The sequence below is a fragment of the Scyliorhinus torazame genome, chromosome 4 (genome assembly GCF_047496885.1).
Source record: "Scyliorhinus torazame isolate Kashiwa2021f chromosome 4, sScyTor2.1, whole genome shotgun sequence".
NCBI lineage: Eukaryota > Metazoa > Chordata > Chondrichthyes > Carcharhiniformes > Scyliorhinidae > Scyliorhinus > Scyliorhinus torazame.
In genome coordinates, this window is record NC_092710.1 from 128,045,958 (window position 1) to 128,059,707 (window position 13,750).

The following is a 13,750-nucleotide window of genomic DNA, read 5'->3' on the forward strand; positions in this document are numbered from 1 at the left end:
GGAGAATGAGAACATAAGTCCCCCACAGGCCCTGAAAACCTACTTTTGATTTCAAGGGCATATAAATTGCAAAAGATATAACAAAAGCAGGTCTTAAAGTGTACTTTGGTCAAATAACTTCTTTCAAATAAAATGATACTTTCTTTCTTGGGCTACAAATTGAGAAATCTCCTGAATATTCAATTCAGTATTTTTGTGAAGTTACTAAATACAAGAGGGCTAAACATTGGAAGGCTTCACAGACTTTCCATTCTGAGAGTTTAAAATGCTGTGTAAGAGTGTGGGGGATCAGGTGACATAATATATTAATACACTATCCTTTCACTTCTGGCCTCCGAGAATGATTCCAGACCATACCGAGATGGTTAAACATTCCTCATTGTTCTGGAGATAAAGGATCTTGGTTAAAATAAAGCTCAAAAGGGGGAACCTGGGCCTACTCAGGTCCTTTTGCATCAGGAGAAAAGGAAAATAGGCATGCAGTGAACCCACCTGCATGCAAAATGGAATTGGCTGAAGAATAATTTCCGAGGAATTTCCAGACATAGTAAGGTTGTAGTGATCAAACTGCACAATTTCCGACATGAAAACCTCCAAATATCTATAATTTAGATGCTGCTGCCAGTGGTCATCAGTGTCACTCTCAATTTTTAATGCTTCTGACATTTGTTTTGGTTAATGCTGAGGCTATTTGCAGTGTCAGCTACCTCACATTACACCAGTACTACAGATGCATCAAAGAGATAGCTGATTTTTTAAAACAACTTCCTAATAATTGCTACTGAGCAGCATTAACACCAGGGTGCAGCACAATTCCATCTTACGGCCACCCAAAAATACAAGAGCAGGCTATTGCACCCACTTGGGTCCCCTGCTCAATAATGATTGACCTATATGAACAGACACTCCGCAATGTCCTGCTGGTGATGTTGGACTACAAGAAAAAAAAAGTATTACATTTGTGCTACCTGTCCATAGTAGCTTTATCTGAAGGTGAAGGTCCTCTGGATGATGAAGGTTCATCTTCACCCCCAACTAATGACACCCAAAGTGCTTGTTCAGTCAAAGCGAGGACCTTCAGCTTACAACTAATATACTGAATCCACACTTCAATCGTCTTGGCAGAATAAGAAATGCATTATCAAACACTTCCTCAGTACACCTCCACACCCCAGCCCACCCACCGTCTCCAGGGTCATTGTCAGGTCCCCGATGCTCCACACATTTGCCCTGAATAGAGGCCCAACTCTAGAGCAAATGAATTGCATATCGAATGTATGACAGCCTAAAAAGTAGGCAACAAAAATGAGAATAAAGCTCCAAAACCATGAATGCAGCTTGCAAAGTTATTACATGATGTATTAATAAGAGATACATTTACCTCTGACCTTGAGCTGTCTATCGTTCTGTCAACATGTACCAAAGCTTTGACTCCAAACTCCTTGAGAAACACTTGCTCCATTACCATAAATGCTGTTATGCACATTTATGAAGCATTCTCAGCACAAATCAGGGAAAATCTTTGGAACAAATTGAATGGTGTATAAATGACCACAGTGTGATTTAGCATGTTGCTTTCCATATGTACATGTGATGTCTGAACACCAACTATAAATTTCTTCTAACCCTCCTTTCCCCAGTCAAAGTAGGGCTCCTGCTGGCTAGCTCCAGGATTTTGCTGATAGCCTGCTGAGGTTCTGGTGATCTGAGTCATCCATGTCATGAAAGTGTTGCATGCAAGGCAGCCACATCTGAACTCCAGTGGCTGGCTGCTTCTTTCAGTTTCCTCCAATTGCCTCATCTGGTGCTTCATAGGGAGGTTCAATTAAAAAGGAGAAAGTGAACAAACGGTCATTTGAATTGTGTCCCTCCAAACCTAATGGCTCATATAAAAGTTTACAGTGTCTGCCATTTGAAACTGACTTTTCTCACTCATCCAATGCTGAACGAACATCTGGCTTAATCTGCCCCCTCAAAGCTTTTTGACGTGCTTAGAACTACAGTTCTCAGCTGTTTTTGAGGATTGGTATTTGAAAGTGTTTCATTGTTGTTTGGGAAATATGGCCCACATGTTTATCACAGACTGAAAACATCAAAAGTATGAACAAAACAAAAAATCTTCATACTCCAAAAGCTGGTGAGAGTCTCATGGTTTACCTCAAATAGCGAACGCTATTCTCAAACTCCTTTTTTCGCACAAGGTATTTGGCATGGTGCGTTGGAAGTTAATTAAATTAATTTAGCTAATAAAATAATAACTTAGGTGTTGCAGATGCAAAATGTTGATAATGTCATTGAGGGGTAAGGCCAGAATAATTTACTGGCAATCAATACCCATAAGCTTATAACGGGGGGCTTGGAAAATTGAACTGCAAAGTAAATCATTTAATTTAGCTCTGTTTACAACTACTGTCTCATTGGATTGGACATCTATTATGGACATCTATTCCTATAATGTTGAGTCCAATACCATTGTGCCATATTCCAGTATATTAAGAGCTTTCAGTTTTTAAACTTTTAAAATACTGATTATAAGACTGCAAAGAAGGATAACCTGACTGATTTTTTTGGATTGATACCTTTGCCCTGTCTCATGCGGGGACATGAGGAACCTTCCTGATTGAGGTTGTATCATTGCCTGTCCTGAAAGTAATTGAAAAGGAAAATTTCAAATTGAAAGGACCGTACAAACACAAAGATACTGGCTGCCTCAAGTAGAGACAACCCTGAATGCAGAGGTGGGGAATTCCTGGCCAGGGAATTACACTTTTTTATCCGGCACTCGGGGAGATTTCAAATTCTTGTGTGTCCCCCCACCACCGCCATGTGCCGCAGCCATGGCTAGCTGCTGCTGCCATGTTCTGATGCCTGAGCCTCAGCTGTAGTCATAGAACATAGAACATACAGTGCAGAAGGAGGCCATTCGGTCCATCAAGTCTGCACCGACCCACTGAAGCCCTCACTTCCACCCTATCCCCGTAACCCAATAACCCCTCCTAACCTTCTTGGTCACTAAAGGGCAATTTATCATGGCCAATCCACCTAACCTGCTCGTCTTTGGACTGTGGGAGGAAACCGGAGAACCCGAAGGAACCCCATGCAGACATGTTGAGAATGTGCAGACTCCGCACAGACAGTGATCCAGCAGGGAATCGAACCTGGGATCCTGGCGCTGTGAAGCCACAGTGCTAATCACTTGTGCTACCATGCTACCATCGAGGCCCAAGCTGTAGGGCAAGGTCCAATATCCAGGAGCAGGAGGGCAGGGCAGGAGCTGCCAATCGGGTGCTGAATGAGTAACCCGGGCAGGGATAAAGGAGCGCAGGACAATCAGCTCCACTGATGGCTTCCCCTCCCAGCTCTATTGATGTTCTTGGACAGGGGCTCAGGAAGAGCCGCTGGTTCCATCCCAGGGTAGCACTGTTGCTTCACAGCGCCAGGAACCCGGGTTCGATTCCAGCTGTGCGGAGTCTGCATGTTCTCCCTGTGTCTGCGTGGGTTTTTTCTGGGTGCTCCGGTTTCCACCCATTTTCCACCCACAAGTCCCGAAAATGTGCTTGGGAGGTGAATTGGACATTCTGAATTCTCCCTGAATGTACCCGAACAGGTGCCGGAGTGCTGCAACTCAGGGATTTTCACAGTAACTTCATTGCAGTGTTAATGTAATCCTACTTGTGACACTAATAAAGATTATTATTAGGTGCAGCCTCAGACTGTGAATTAATTGGAGCCTTGGGTTATTGAGTCACTGCCCCAAGTTTGTTTGGGGGGTGAGACAGATTTGGAAAGGAGAGAGTGAGAGAAAGCCAGTGTGAAAGGAGAGAGAGTGAAAGATAGACAGAATGGTAAGAGAGAGAGAGAGAGACAGACAGACAGGCAGACAGACAATGAGAGAGACAGACAGAGAATGGGAAAGGAGAGAGAGAGAGAGACAGAGAGAGAATGGGAAAGGAAAGCAAGCAAAAGGTTGAGCTGAATTTCAGAAGTGTTGCGATTGAGACGCAGAAGCTGTACTACTCATTAAGGAAAAGCAAACTCAGCCATCGCATTAAAGCAGTGGATGAGTTAAATGATTTTGTGTCCTCTATTTAAATATAAAATAAACTAAATTGGCTGTTGTGTATGTGTGACCCACAACTGATCTTTTAATGTGAGAGTGGCCCTTGGCCAGAAAGAGGTTCCCCATCCCTGCCCTAGGGAGTCCCAAAATCGAGTTCACCTGAGAATGTTGTAAATTCACTGTATGAAGCTTACTGAGAATGTTGTATTTTATAACACCTTCACCTCAGCTAAAGCATCAGCTTATCGAAGGAACTGCAGGCGTGCCACAAACGAGACTGCGGAAATCATAAATTGTAATGTTCTTGTATTACCTTCATCAGTATCTAGGAGTGTGTGCGTGTGTGTGTGAGAGAGAGGGTGCCACGGTCAAGTGAGTGAAGCATCGCATTTTATATTCTGGGGCAAATATGTGATAATAAATAATAATCTTTATATACTTTATTAGTGTCACGAGTAGGCTTACGTTAACACTGCAATGAAGTTACTGTGAAAAGCCCCTAGTCACCACACTCTGGCACCTGTTCGGGTACAGTGAGGGAGAATTCAGAATGTCCAATTCACCTAACGAGCACATCTTGTGGGAGGAAACCGGAGGAAACCCAGACAGACACGGGGAGAACGTGCAGACTCCGCACAGACAGTGACCCAAGCCGGGAATCGAACCTGGGTCACTAGCGCTCTTTAGCAACAATGCTACCATGCTTCCCATAACCTCCCTCCCTTCTATTAAACTCCTTCTTTTAAAATGCCCAAAAAAGCTTGCTGCAAATCAAAATCCTGTAACTGGGACAATCACTCTTGACGGTAAGAAAATCCTTATAGAATCATATTCATCCTGGGCAGGAGAAAGGAAAATACAAATTTTCTCTGTGACAATGGTACAACACTGTTTAGTGACCTTGGCTGCGATTCTCCACTCCGGCGACAGAGTGCGGGCGCCGGCGGAAAAACGGGCGTGTTTTACCTCGCTGCCGGCGCCCGTTCCGAGACGGCATTCTCCGGCCGACAAAGGGGCGAGTAGGGGCGTGGCGAGAAGTGCTGGGGCGCGGCCTAGGAGCGGCATCGGAGATCCGGCGGCACGTAAACGACGCGGCGCCGCGGTGTCCGCGCATGCGCAGTTGGGCCGGCGCCAATTAGCGCTTGCACACTGGCTGTCATCCCCGCGCCTGCCGCTGGCACTGCCTCCCCCGGCGATTCTCCGGCCCAAATGGGCCATGTGGCCGCCTGTTTTCGGCGGGTCCCGCCGGTGTAAATCACAACAGGTCCGTACCGGCGGGACCTGGCCCCATGGGCGGCCTGCAAAGTCCTCGGGGGGACGTGGCCCCAGGGGGTGCCCCCACGGTGGCCTGGCCCACGAATGGGGTCCACATCTGCGGGCGGGCCCATGCCGTGGGGGCACTCTTTCCCTCCGCACCGGCCGCTGTCAACCTCTGCCATGGCTGGTGCGGAGAAGAACCCCCGTGCGCATGCGCTGGGATGATGCCAGCATACACTGGCGCTCCCGCACATGCGCCAACTCGCGCCGGCCGGCGGAGGCCCTTCGGCGTCGGTTGGCGTGGCACCAAGCCCTTCCGTGCCGGCAGGCATGGTGCCAAACCCTCCGGCGCCGGCCTAGCCCCTGAAGGTGTGGAGGATTCCGCAACTTCGGGGCGGCCCGACGCCGGAGTGGTTCACGCCACTCCTCGCCGCCGGAGTGGCCCGCCCTGCAGATCGCGGAGAATCCCGCCCCTTAACTTTTCTCTTCTTAGTCTACTTTATTGTTACAACTACTTAACTGCCTACATGTTGCATGCCCTTCTACCCGACCGTGCTTTTCAGTCTGTGTGTAAATATTGGGCGCAATTCTCCGAGCCCGCGCCGGGTTGGAGAATCGCCGCGTGTTTGAAGCGGCGCCGGCCGCGGGCCGCTGGAATCGATGGCCGATGGGCCGAGCAGCCGGGCGGAAAAAGCAGAGTACCGCCGGCACCCCTGGTCGCTGCCAGCGGGAACTCTGCGTGAAAGGTTGGGGGCGGCCTTTGGGGCAGGGAAAAGCATTCCTTCACCAGGGGGGGCCACCGATCGGCGGGCCAGCCTCTCCCCCCTGGGCCTACTTTGTTGTGCAGCCGGCCTCTGAACCCCCACGCCATGTTGCATAGGGGCCGGAGCGCTGAAGAAGACCCCCGCGCATGCGCAGGTTAATGCGGCCCAACTGCACATGCGCAAGTTAGCGCGGCGCCCATTTGGCGCCGGGAAGGGAGGCTGGAGCGGCGTGAACCGCTCCAGCGCCGTGCTGGCCCCCCTGTGGGGGACAGAATCAGTCGTCCCCATGCCCGATTCGCGCTATCGTGAAACATGACGGCGCGAACACTTAGTCTCCATTTTGGAGAATCGCCTCCCATGCCTCACTTCAAGAGCAATGAGAAACCAACATATTGATATTTATTTAACCAACACGTCGATATTTAAATTTGTAACATTGACACTTCATAATGTAATGTTTTCACAATATACAGGGGAAATATGCAATCATTTTATGAACTGGAGATTTGCTGCTCCCACATCGAGCACATTGAACCCAATATAGAAGGAGGAGGGCATACCTGACTGTTTTTCCTGGATCAGCTGCTATAATCCAAGTACAGTGGACATTGTGATCATATGGTGCTGGATAGCCAGGGGACAGAATCCTCCCAGCGGTCGCACTTTTAAAATGGCCTCCACACTCAGCTGAAAAATTAACACAGATAAAAATAATCCAGTAAATCTTTGCTGTGAGAGGCAACTAAAAATGCACATCACACTTCACCTAAATTTACTTTGCAAATAGAGGCCGACAATTAGCATATGAAGCAAAACCAACATATATCTATATAGCACCTTTAATGTGACAAAACAGCTGAGGGAGCTTCCCAGGGACAAAGTTAGACACTCAGCCACATGAGGTAATGTTAGGTCAGATGGCCAAAGTTTTGGTCAAAGCGATAGGTTTTAGAAAGTCCTGCTCCCCACCATTTGCCCAGCAGCAGTTTGTACATTCAGTTGGCACGAGTGTCCCTGTTTTTCCTTTGTTCAAATAAATTTTAATACAGCCAGTGTGACACAAAAAGGGATTTCTCCTTGCAGGTGAGTGCAGCTGTAAATAATTTTTTATGCATACTTAGCATGCGATTCAGGGCAGCCACTTAAGTGAATATATGGATGGTCGTTATGCATATCATTGTCAATGGGAGTGGCCACAAAATCACTCCCCAGGTCTCACTGCAAGTCACGCTGACACAAAGGTGGCAAAGAAGTTCCGTCCCTGAATTGCTGGCTTTTAATATTAGGAGAATAAAGGCGGGGTCCATTTAATCTCAACAATAATGTAGTTCCCCAGGTAAAAAGGCATCATGGAAAGAAAAATTAGCTTTTGCACTTTCTCGTGTCAATTGTACAGTTCTGCACTCACCCAAACGCAGAAATCAGGACGCCTGGAATGCATTCTACAATGGGATGGAAAATCGAGGATCGGGGGAAAATTAGGATCGGCACCCTCCGACCGCCTGCTGGCGGCATGAACAAGGTCCATAATGCGCGTCAGCGAGGGGATGGAAATAAATGCAAATGAATCTTAATGACCCAATTGCATCTATTTAGCAGGCACACCACCCTATGCTCCAGTCTCATGATTCTCCTGCACACACAGACACACCCCACACAGATTGTTTAATTCAACACAGCCCAGGAATTGAAACTGAGTACTGCTGATTGTGAAGGTTATATACAGAGACCCACTGAGCTCGAATTGCTTTCATTAGAAATATGAAGATTAAGGGGAGCAAATGCTGAGAAATGCAGAAAATGATTTTTTTTTGTTATAAATTTAGAGTATCCAATTCACTTTTACCGATTAGGGGGCAATTTAGCATGGCCAATGCACCCACCCTGTACATCTTTGGGTTGTGGGGGCCAAACCCACGCAAATATGGGGAGAATGTGCAAACGCCACATGGACAGTGACCCAGAGCTGGGATCGAACCTGGGATTGAACCTGGGACCTCAACGCCAAAGGAAATGCAGATAATGATGCTACAAGACTGTTGAACAGTGGGAAAAATGGATAAAATATAGCTACAAAGCAATGATTAACAAGATGTTTACCGATTTAAAATAAAGGAAACTGTCCCCGTATTAAACGGGTATGGGTAATGGGTAGGTAGAGAATATAATGCATAGATAGGGGTGGAATTTATCGTCTCCCGCCAGCGTATTTCAAGGTGGGGAGCTCATAAAAAACAAAACAGTTGGCCTTTCCACTACCATTCTGTTTCCCATATTATGGTAGCAACCTGACTGCCCTTGGGCTGATTGAGGCCTTTAAATAGCCTATTCTGGCAACTTAAGGACCTCATTCCAGCTTTGCTGCTATTTTACATGCGGCCCAGGAAGTTAAAGGCAAGACAGGAAACACACCAGCTTTCACTGCATGGGCTGCTCTAAGCCTGGAACGTCGCTGCTTTATTTGAGGCACTGGAAGTCACACTGCCTCCTCACCCCCAAGATTGTACCACCCTTTAACTCTTCCCCATGGCCTCTCAAACTCAGCCCCCCATGCCCCTCACCCCGGCCTCGTAGGGGTCTTCCAGCCAGGCATGTCCAAATTCCAAGGCTTACCTTCAAGTCCAGACCCCATCACGTCTTCTTCCTTGGGTACCATTGCTTGATCCTGGCACTGCGATGACAAGAGTGCTGCCAGAAATCTGACTGGAAACCTGGGCAACTGGATGAGCTAGTGACTGACATTTCAGTTGGGCGCATGGGGAATATGGCAAACCATAAAATCCAACCTGTAATATCTGCACCTGAAATTTCTAAGCTTAGATATTTCATTGATTTTACCTATACATGATGGCAAAGGGTTGTCCCATACTCTGCGATCTCCACTCAGGCAGGTCAATGTACTGCTCCCATGTAATGTATATCCTGGGTTGCAACTGTACAAGATAACAGTGTTAGCGAAGTGCCCTCCATCCCGCAACTTGTAGCCATAATTAGGAATTCCTGGATCCTCGCACTTCATCAGATCAAAGCCTGAGAACAAGTAATTTGTACGTTCAACTACTTTCTATTGCACAGTACAGTCTTGGAAATAACTACAGAAAAAAATCTCAACACAATAGAATCAGACCCACTTGCAACTGTACAACCTTTTCTCCTATACCTGCAATGCTCTCCTCTGTCTGATAATATTTTTAGTTGCAATGCCTTATGACCCGTGACATTTGTTTATCATTATCAGCAGAAGTAAGCCTCTACATCATTACTATTTGATAGCACTATTTCATTGTTCACATTTTACAAGTGGCACAACATCATTCATGTTTAGAACGCATTACTTGCCACTTAATTCACAGATACTTGAAATACTGAACACATTAATGAGTACACTGCTTAGAATCATTGAGCGTGTCAAGGAGCACAGTAACCATGGAGAGCATTTAATACATATGTATATGCCTATACATCAAGGAGCACAGTAACCATGGAGAGCTTTTAATACATATGTATATGTCTATACAAGGCATGTTATTTCTGCACAACACACAATAAATTCTTGAAATCTGTACCTTTGCAATACATGGCACATGGGAGTTAACCTTCACATCAAACATCAACAGGCAAGCAAAAACTGGCTCTACTGTGTCACCTGTCTGTTATGCACTTTGCTAGATTTTCAATAGAGAAAGATCAGATGAGAAACATAATGCACAATGAAGCCAACACCATTGGTTTTCCAGCCCAGATAATGTTGAAAGTGCCCCAATCCCATTGAACTTGTCATCATACAGATGGTCATGAGATATGCTTGGGAGGCGATGGAAAATTCCTGAGTTGAACAGAGCAGTAAATGTGCTGCTCTGAACTGTTCAAAACAATACATAGTCAGATAGATTTTAACAATACCAAGCATACCTTGTCGAGTACTATGAAGCCGAATACTCCTACTGCTGCTGGCTCTGCTATAATATGTTTAAAAGATTTTTTGTTGTTGAAAAATTGACCTGGATTTCACGGTCAGCAGCGAAGTGATGATACTGTCCATGCACCTCAAAGAAAGCTGACTACAAAGATCAAGTGATCGTTGAGGCATGGCTTTCCTCTTGCCTAATGTCAATTGGAATCGGGCACCAAATTAAGGGGATCAGCTGGTGCCCAGCAATGGCAGGGTAAGCAGCCAATCACATTAAAGAATTTTCACAGACAGGAAACCACTTAATTGCTCACTTCTAATAAAATGTTCCAGAAAGCACAATAAATAACACACTTGGGATTGAGGTAGAAAATTTAAAATAGTATTTTGAAAGTGTGACTTATTTAAATCATAATGCAGCAATGATAGTTTACAAACATTCTACAAATATAAAATTAGGTTAATAGGACTAGTGCTGTTCATATATAATTAGCACACTGTTAAAAGCCCAGCCACAGTTCATTCAAAAATGTTGTTTCAAGGGTTTTACAGAGTGAAACAATTAGCATAAAAGAGAAAACTTCCATCAGTTCCGTGATTTCAAATTGATTGTATTATATTTGTTTGTGGTGGGAGGGAGGTGCAGCGGGCTTCAGCAGTCCACCCTCTGGAGAAGTTTGGGTTCACTGACATCAACTTATGGATTTCCACATTTAATTGCAGAGCCTAGACGTTTCTAGCAGTTTCAGAGGGGTAATGACAGTGAAAGCTGACGCTGTCACCATTATTGGTGCTGCAAAATTCAGGCCATGACCTTTTGTTGTCAACCCATTGAACTATCATGAAGCAAGCAGGTCTATTCCAGTTTCATTTGCATATATACGGTGCTCAACACCTAGGTTAGGCAACCTCAGAGATGCCTGAAAAATGGCTCACTTCAATATCAGCTCCGAAGTCTTTCAGGTGATCTTAAAATGCAGAATATTCATCCCAAAATTGGTCCTTTTTGGACCTATTTTATGTTTGTAATATCAATGCAAAGAGGTCCCAATTTCTACCCTTTGAATTTTTTTTCCAGCCACAGAGACTATCTTTACCGTTTGAGAGCTCAGCATCCTTCAGCATTTCAATGTTAAGCTCAGGCCTTTTAGTCCACTTTCCAAAGTATAATACAGATTTATTAGAAATGCTGAACTTCCATTACTTTGGAACAGAGATATTTTTAGAGGGTGTTTTACAGTAATTGTGCTCTGAAGAGGGAATATTCACTGTGAATGCAAGAGAGCTTTGGGAGGTGGTCCAATACTCGTTCCAACTTAACAAACCTCGATTAGCTCAAGATGACTTTGGACAGACGAGAATTTTTCAAAGCGATCCATACCAGCTTTGGCTTAACACTTTGGCAATCTCAAGAAGACTGAAGAAAGCGGAAAAATCTGTCATCCAGCGATGGAAATCAACTTCATCCAGCCTTTTGTTCAATCCAGGATCAACTGTTCTCAGGAGACTGCCACCATCAGTCATGGAGCCAAGCAACCTCCTGTTTTCCACATCCATTTGCAAACCATTCTCACCTGTCACAAATTGTAAATCTTTTCTGCCCATTAGGCTTATGTTCATGCCTAAACTGTTTTAAAGTCAACTTCCAACTCCTTTATGGGATCTAAGGCTCCTGGAGCAAAATTTGACCTGCATCCAACAACAGGAAAATGGCCAGGAATTTCCTTAGAAAATCACCTGTTGAGTTGTTGAGATGCTGAAACATGGCGTAAATCCTATTTACAAGCACAGATGGGGGTTTTGCCCTGTACATGACAAGGAAGTAGGAGCACCTGAGAGGCAACCACTGTGGCCAGATTTTCCACTCCGAATGTTGGAAGGGAACAAAAGAAGGACAGCAAAACAAATGGAGCCAGCAGCCTGCATGCCAGTCCGCTGCCTTTGTTCCTGACTCCACTGACTTTCTTGAGGATTGTGGGAGGGGAGTGAAAGAGTGGACGGCAAGCAGGGACATAAGATCGCAGCCTCCTGACTGGACATCCTGAGGTCATTAAGTAGGTCATCATTTCTTTCTGACTTCTCAAGATTTTCCTGCGGTTGACAACCATTAGGAACTCTGAGGCAGGCCAGCTCCAAACTGGCGGAAACAAGTGTAGCAGTACGGAAACAGTTTTATCTGATGGAAAACATGTGCAGGTTTGGATAAAAACAACCACTGAGCAGCAATTAATTTTACTAACCAACTGTACCATATTCCCAGGTCTCAGCTCTCCATTCGCACTGGTCACTTTGAAGGTGTTTGTTTTTCATTCCACACACAGATGGCAACCACAGCAATGGCTGTCATTTCAGGTTAGGACATGGCCCACTTCCATGTGGTCTCCATTCTCCGCCCCATTAGGGTTCATTAAGACTCTGATGCGCTTACATACGAACGTTTGACTTGTGAGCAGAAGTAGACCACTCGACCCCCGATAATCTTTCACCATCTTGTTAATTCACGATCTGTCCTGCTCTGACTTAGAAATATGCAAAGACCTTGCTTCTTCTGTCTTTTGAGGATGAGAGTTCCAAAGACGCAAACAACTCTTTGTTCCCATTTAGATAAATTGCGCCCAATGATGCACATTCCAGGGAGTTTCTCCATGACAGACTAAGTGGCAGACTAACCATCTTTAACTCAACAAAGGAGCTGACTTTAAGGAATTGAATTTGCAAAATAATAATTAAAATTCCAATGCCATGAAATTCCCACCTCCTAGTGAGTTGGCGACCAAGGTGGGAATGTGAGCCTCATGGTCCTGCCTCCTGATTCCGGCCTCAAACAAAAAAAGCTAGCCCTATAAATATGCAGAAATGGCTGAGATATGAGAGTTTGTATGCAAGTAAGCATATCGTAGCCAAGAGATCCATCTACATTCTTAATGCTGTATGTTATCTTCAGCCTTGCCTCGATTTCTAAAATTGTACCGCTAAATCCTAAATCAGTTCTTCAGCTTTTGTGACATACTTGAACTTATGGTATACACAGGCCAAACCGCCTTCCACTTGTATTGGGGTATGTGATAAGACACATAACAACAACTATGTTATGACCTACCCAGTGGTAGTCTCCAGATGTGCAAAAGGTTGTAAAAAACATTCCCAGTGGCGTCCTCATTGTGCGAAATGTATCTATGATGACATGCTCCATGGGGTAGATGGTCTTACTTACTCTGTGCATAGGCACGGAAAAATCCAACAGAACAGTCTTGCTAATTGAAATTTACAGTGTGTGGCATGCTGAATTAGCTCCTTTTGTTTGAGAGAAAGAGGGAGGGAAAACAAACATATATGCATATGTAAGTGATAAAACTCTTGAGGAAAATGTTGATATTGGCCACCTTTGTGATCATGCACCCACAGGGATTCTGATTGTTTTCTATTTTCAAAGAATTGAGTCAAGTGTCTATGGCATCCCTTGGATTCAGAAATGTATCAAACAGGCATGCTCCAGAGACTGAATTTGTGTTGTTTTCAAAATTGCTTCACGCTACTAAATAAATATTAAAGAATACACCAAGACTGTAGAATGGTCTTATTTGTAAGCAATTGTTTAAAGGCAGCTTTGTTCTGCATCTGGTAATATTATAACTAGCCTGGTAGATATTGATGTTGAGGATGTCTGAGATGTTAAGTACTCCAATTGCCTATATTGATGTTCTTTAACGGGCAGCATGATGGCGCAGTGGGTTAGCCCTGCTGCCTCACGGCGCCGAG

The 13,750-nt window shown here is 45.0% G+C and overlaps 1 protein-coding gene across 1 annotated transcript in view; it reads right to left on the minus strand.

The window, feature by feature from the left end:
* Nucleotides 1–13,750, minus strand: part of LOC140410474 (CUB and sushi domain-containing protein 1-like) — a 3,392,839-nt gene that overhangs the window by 677,443 nt on the left and 2,701,646 nt on the right. Inside the window, exons 24-25 of the mRNA XM_072498599.1 lie at nt 8,920–9,111; nt 6,642–6,768 (exon numbers count right to left, since the gene is read on the minus strand). Of these exons, the coding sequence (XP_072354700.1) occupies nt 6,642–6,768; nt 8,920–9,111 (319 nt within the window). The remainder of the gene's footprint in view (nt 1–6,641; nt 6,769–8,919; nt 9,112–13,750) is intronic.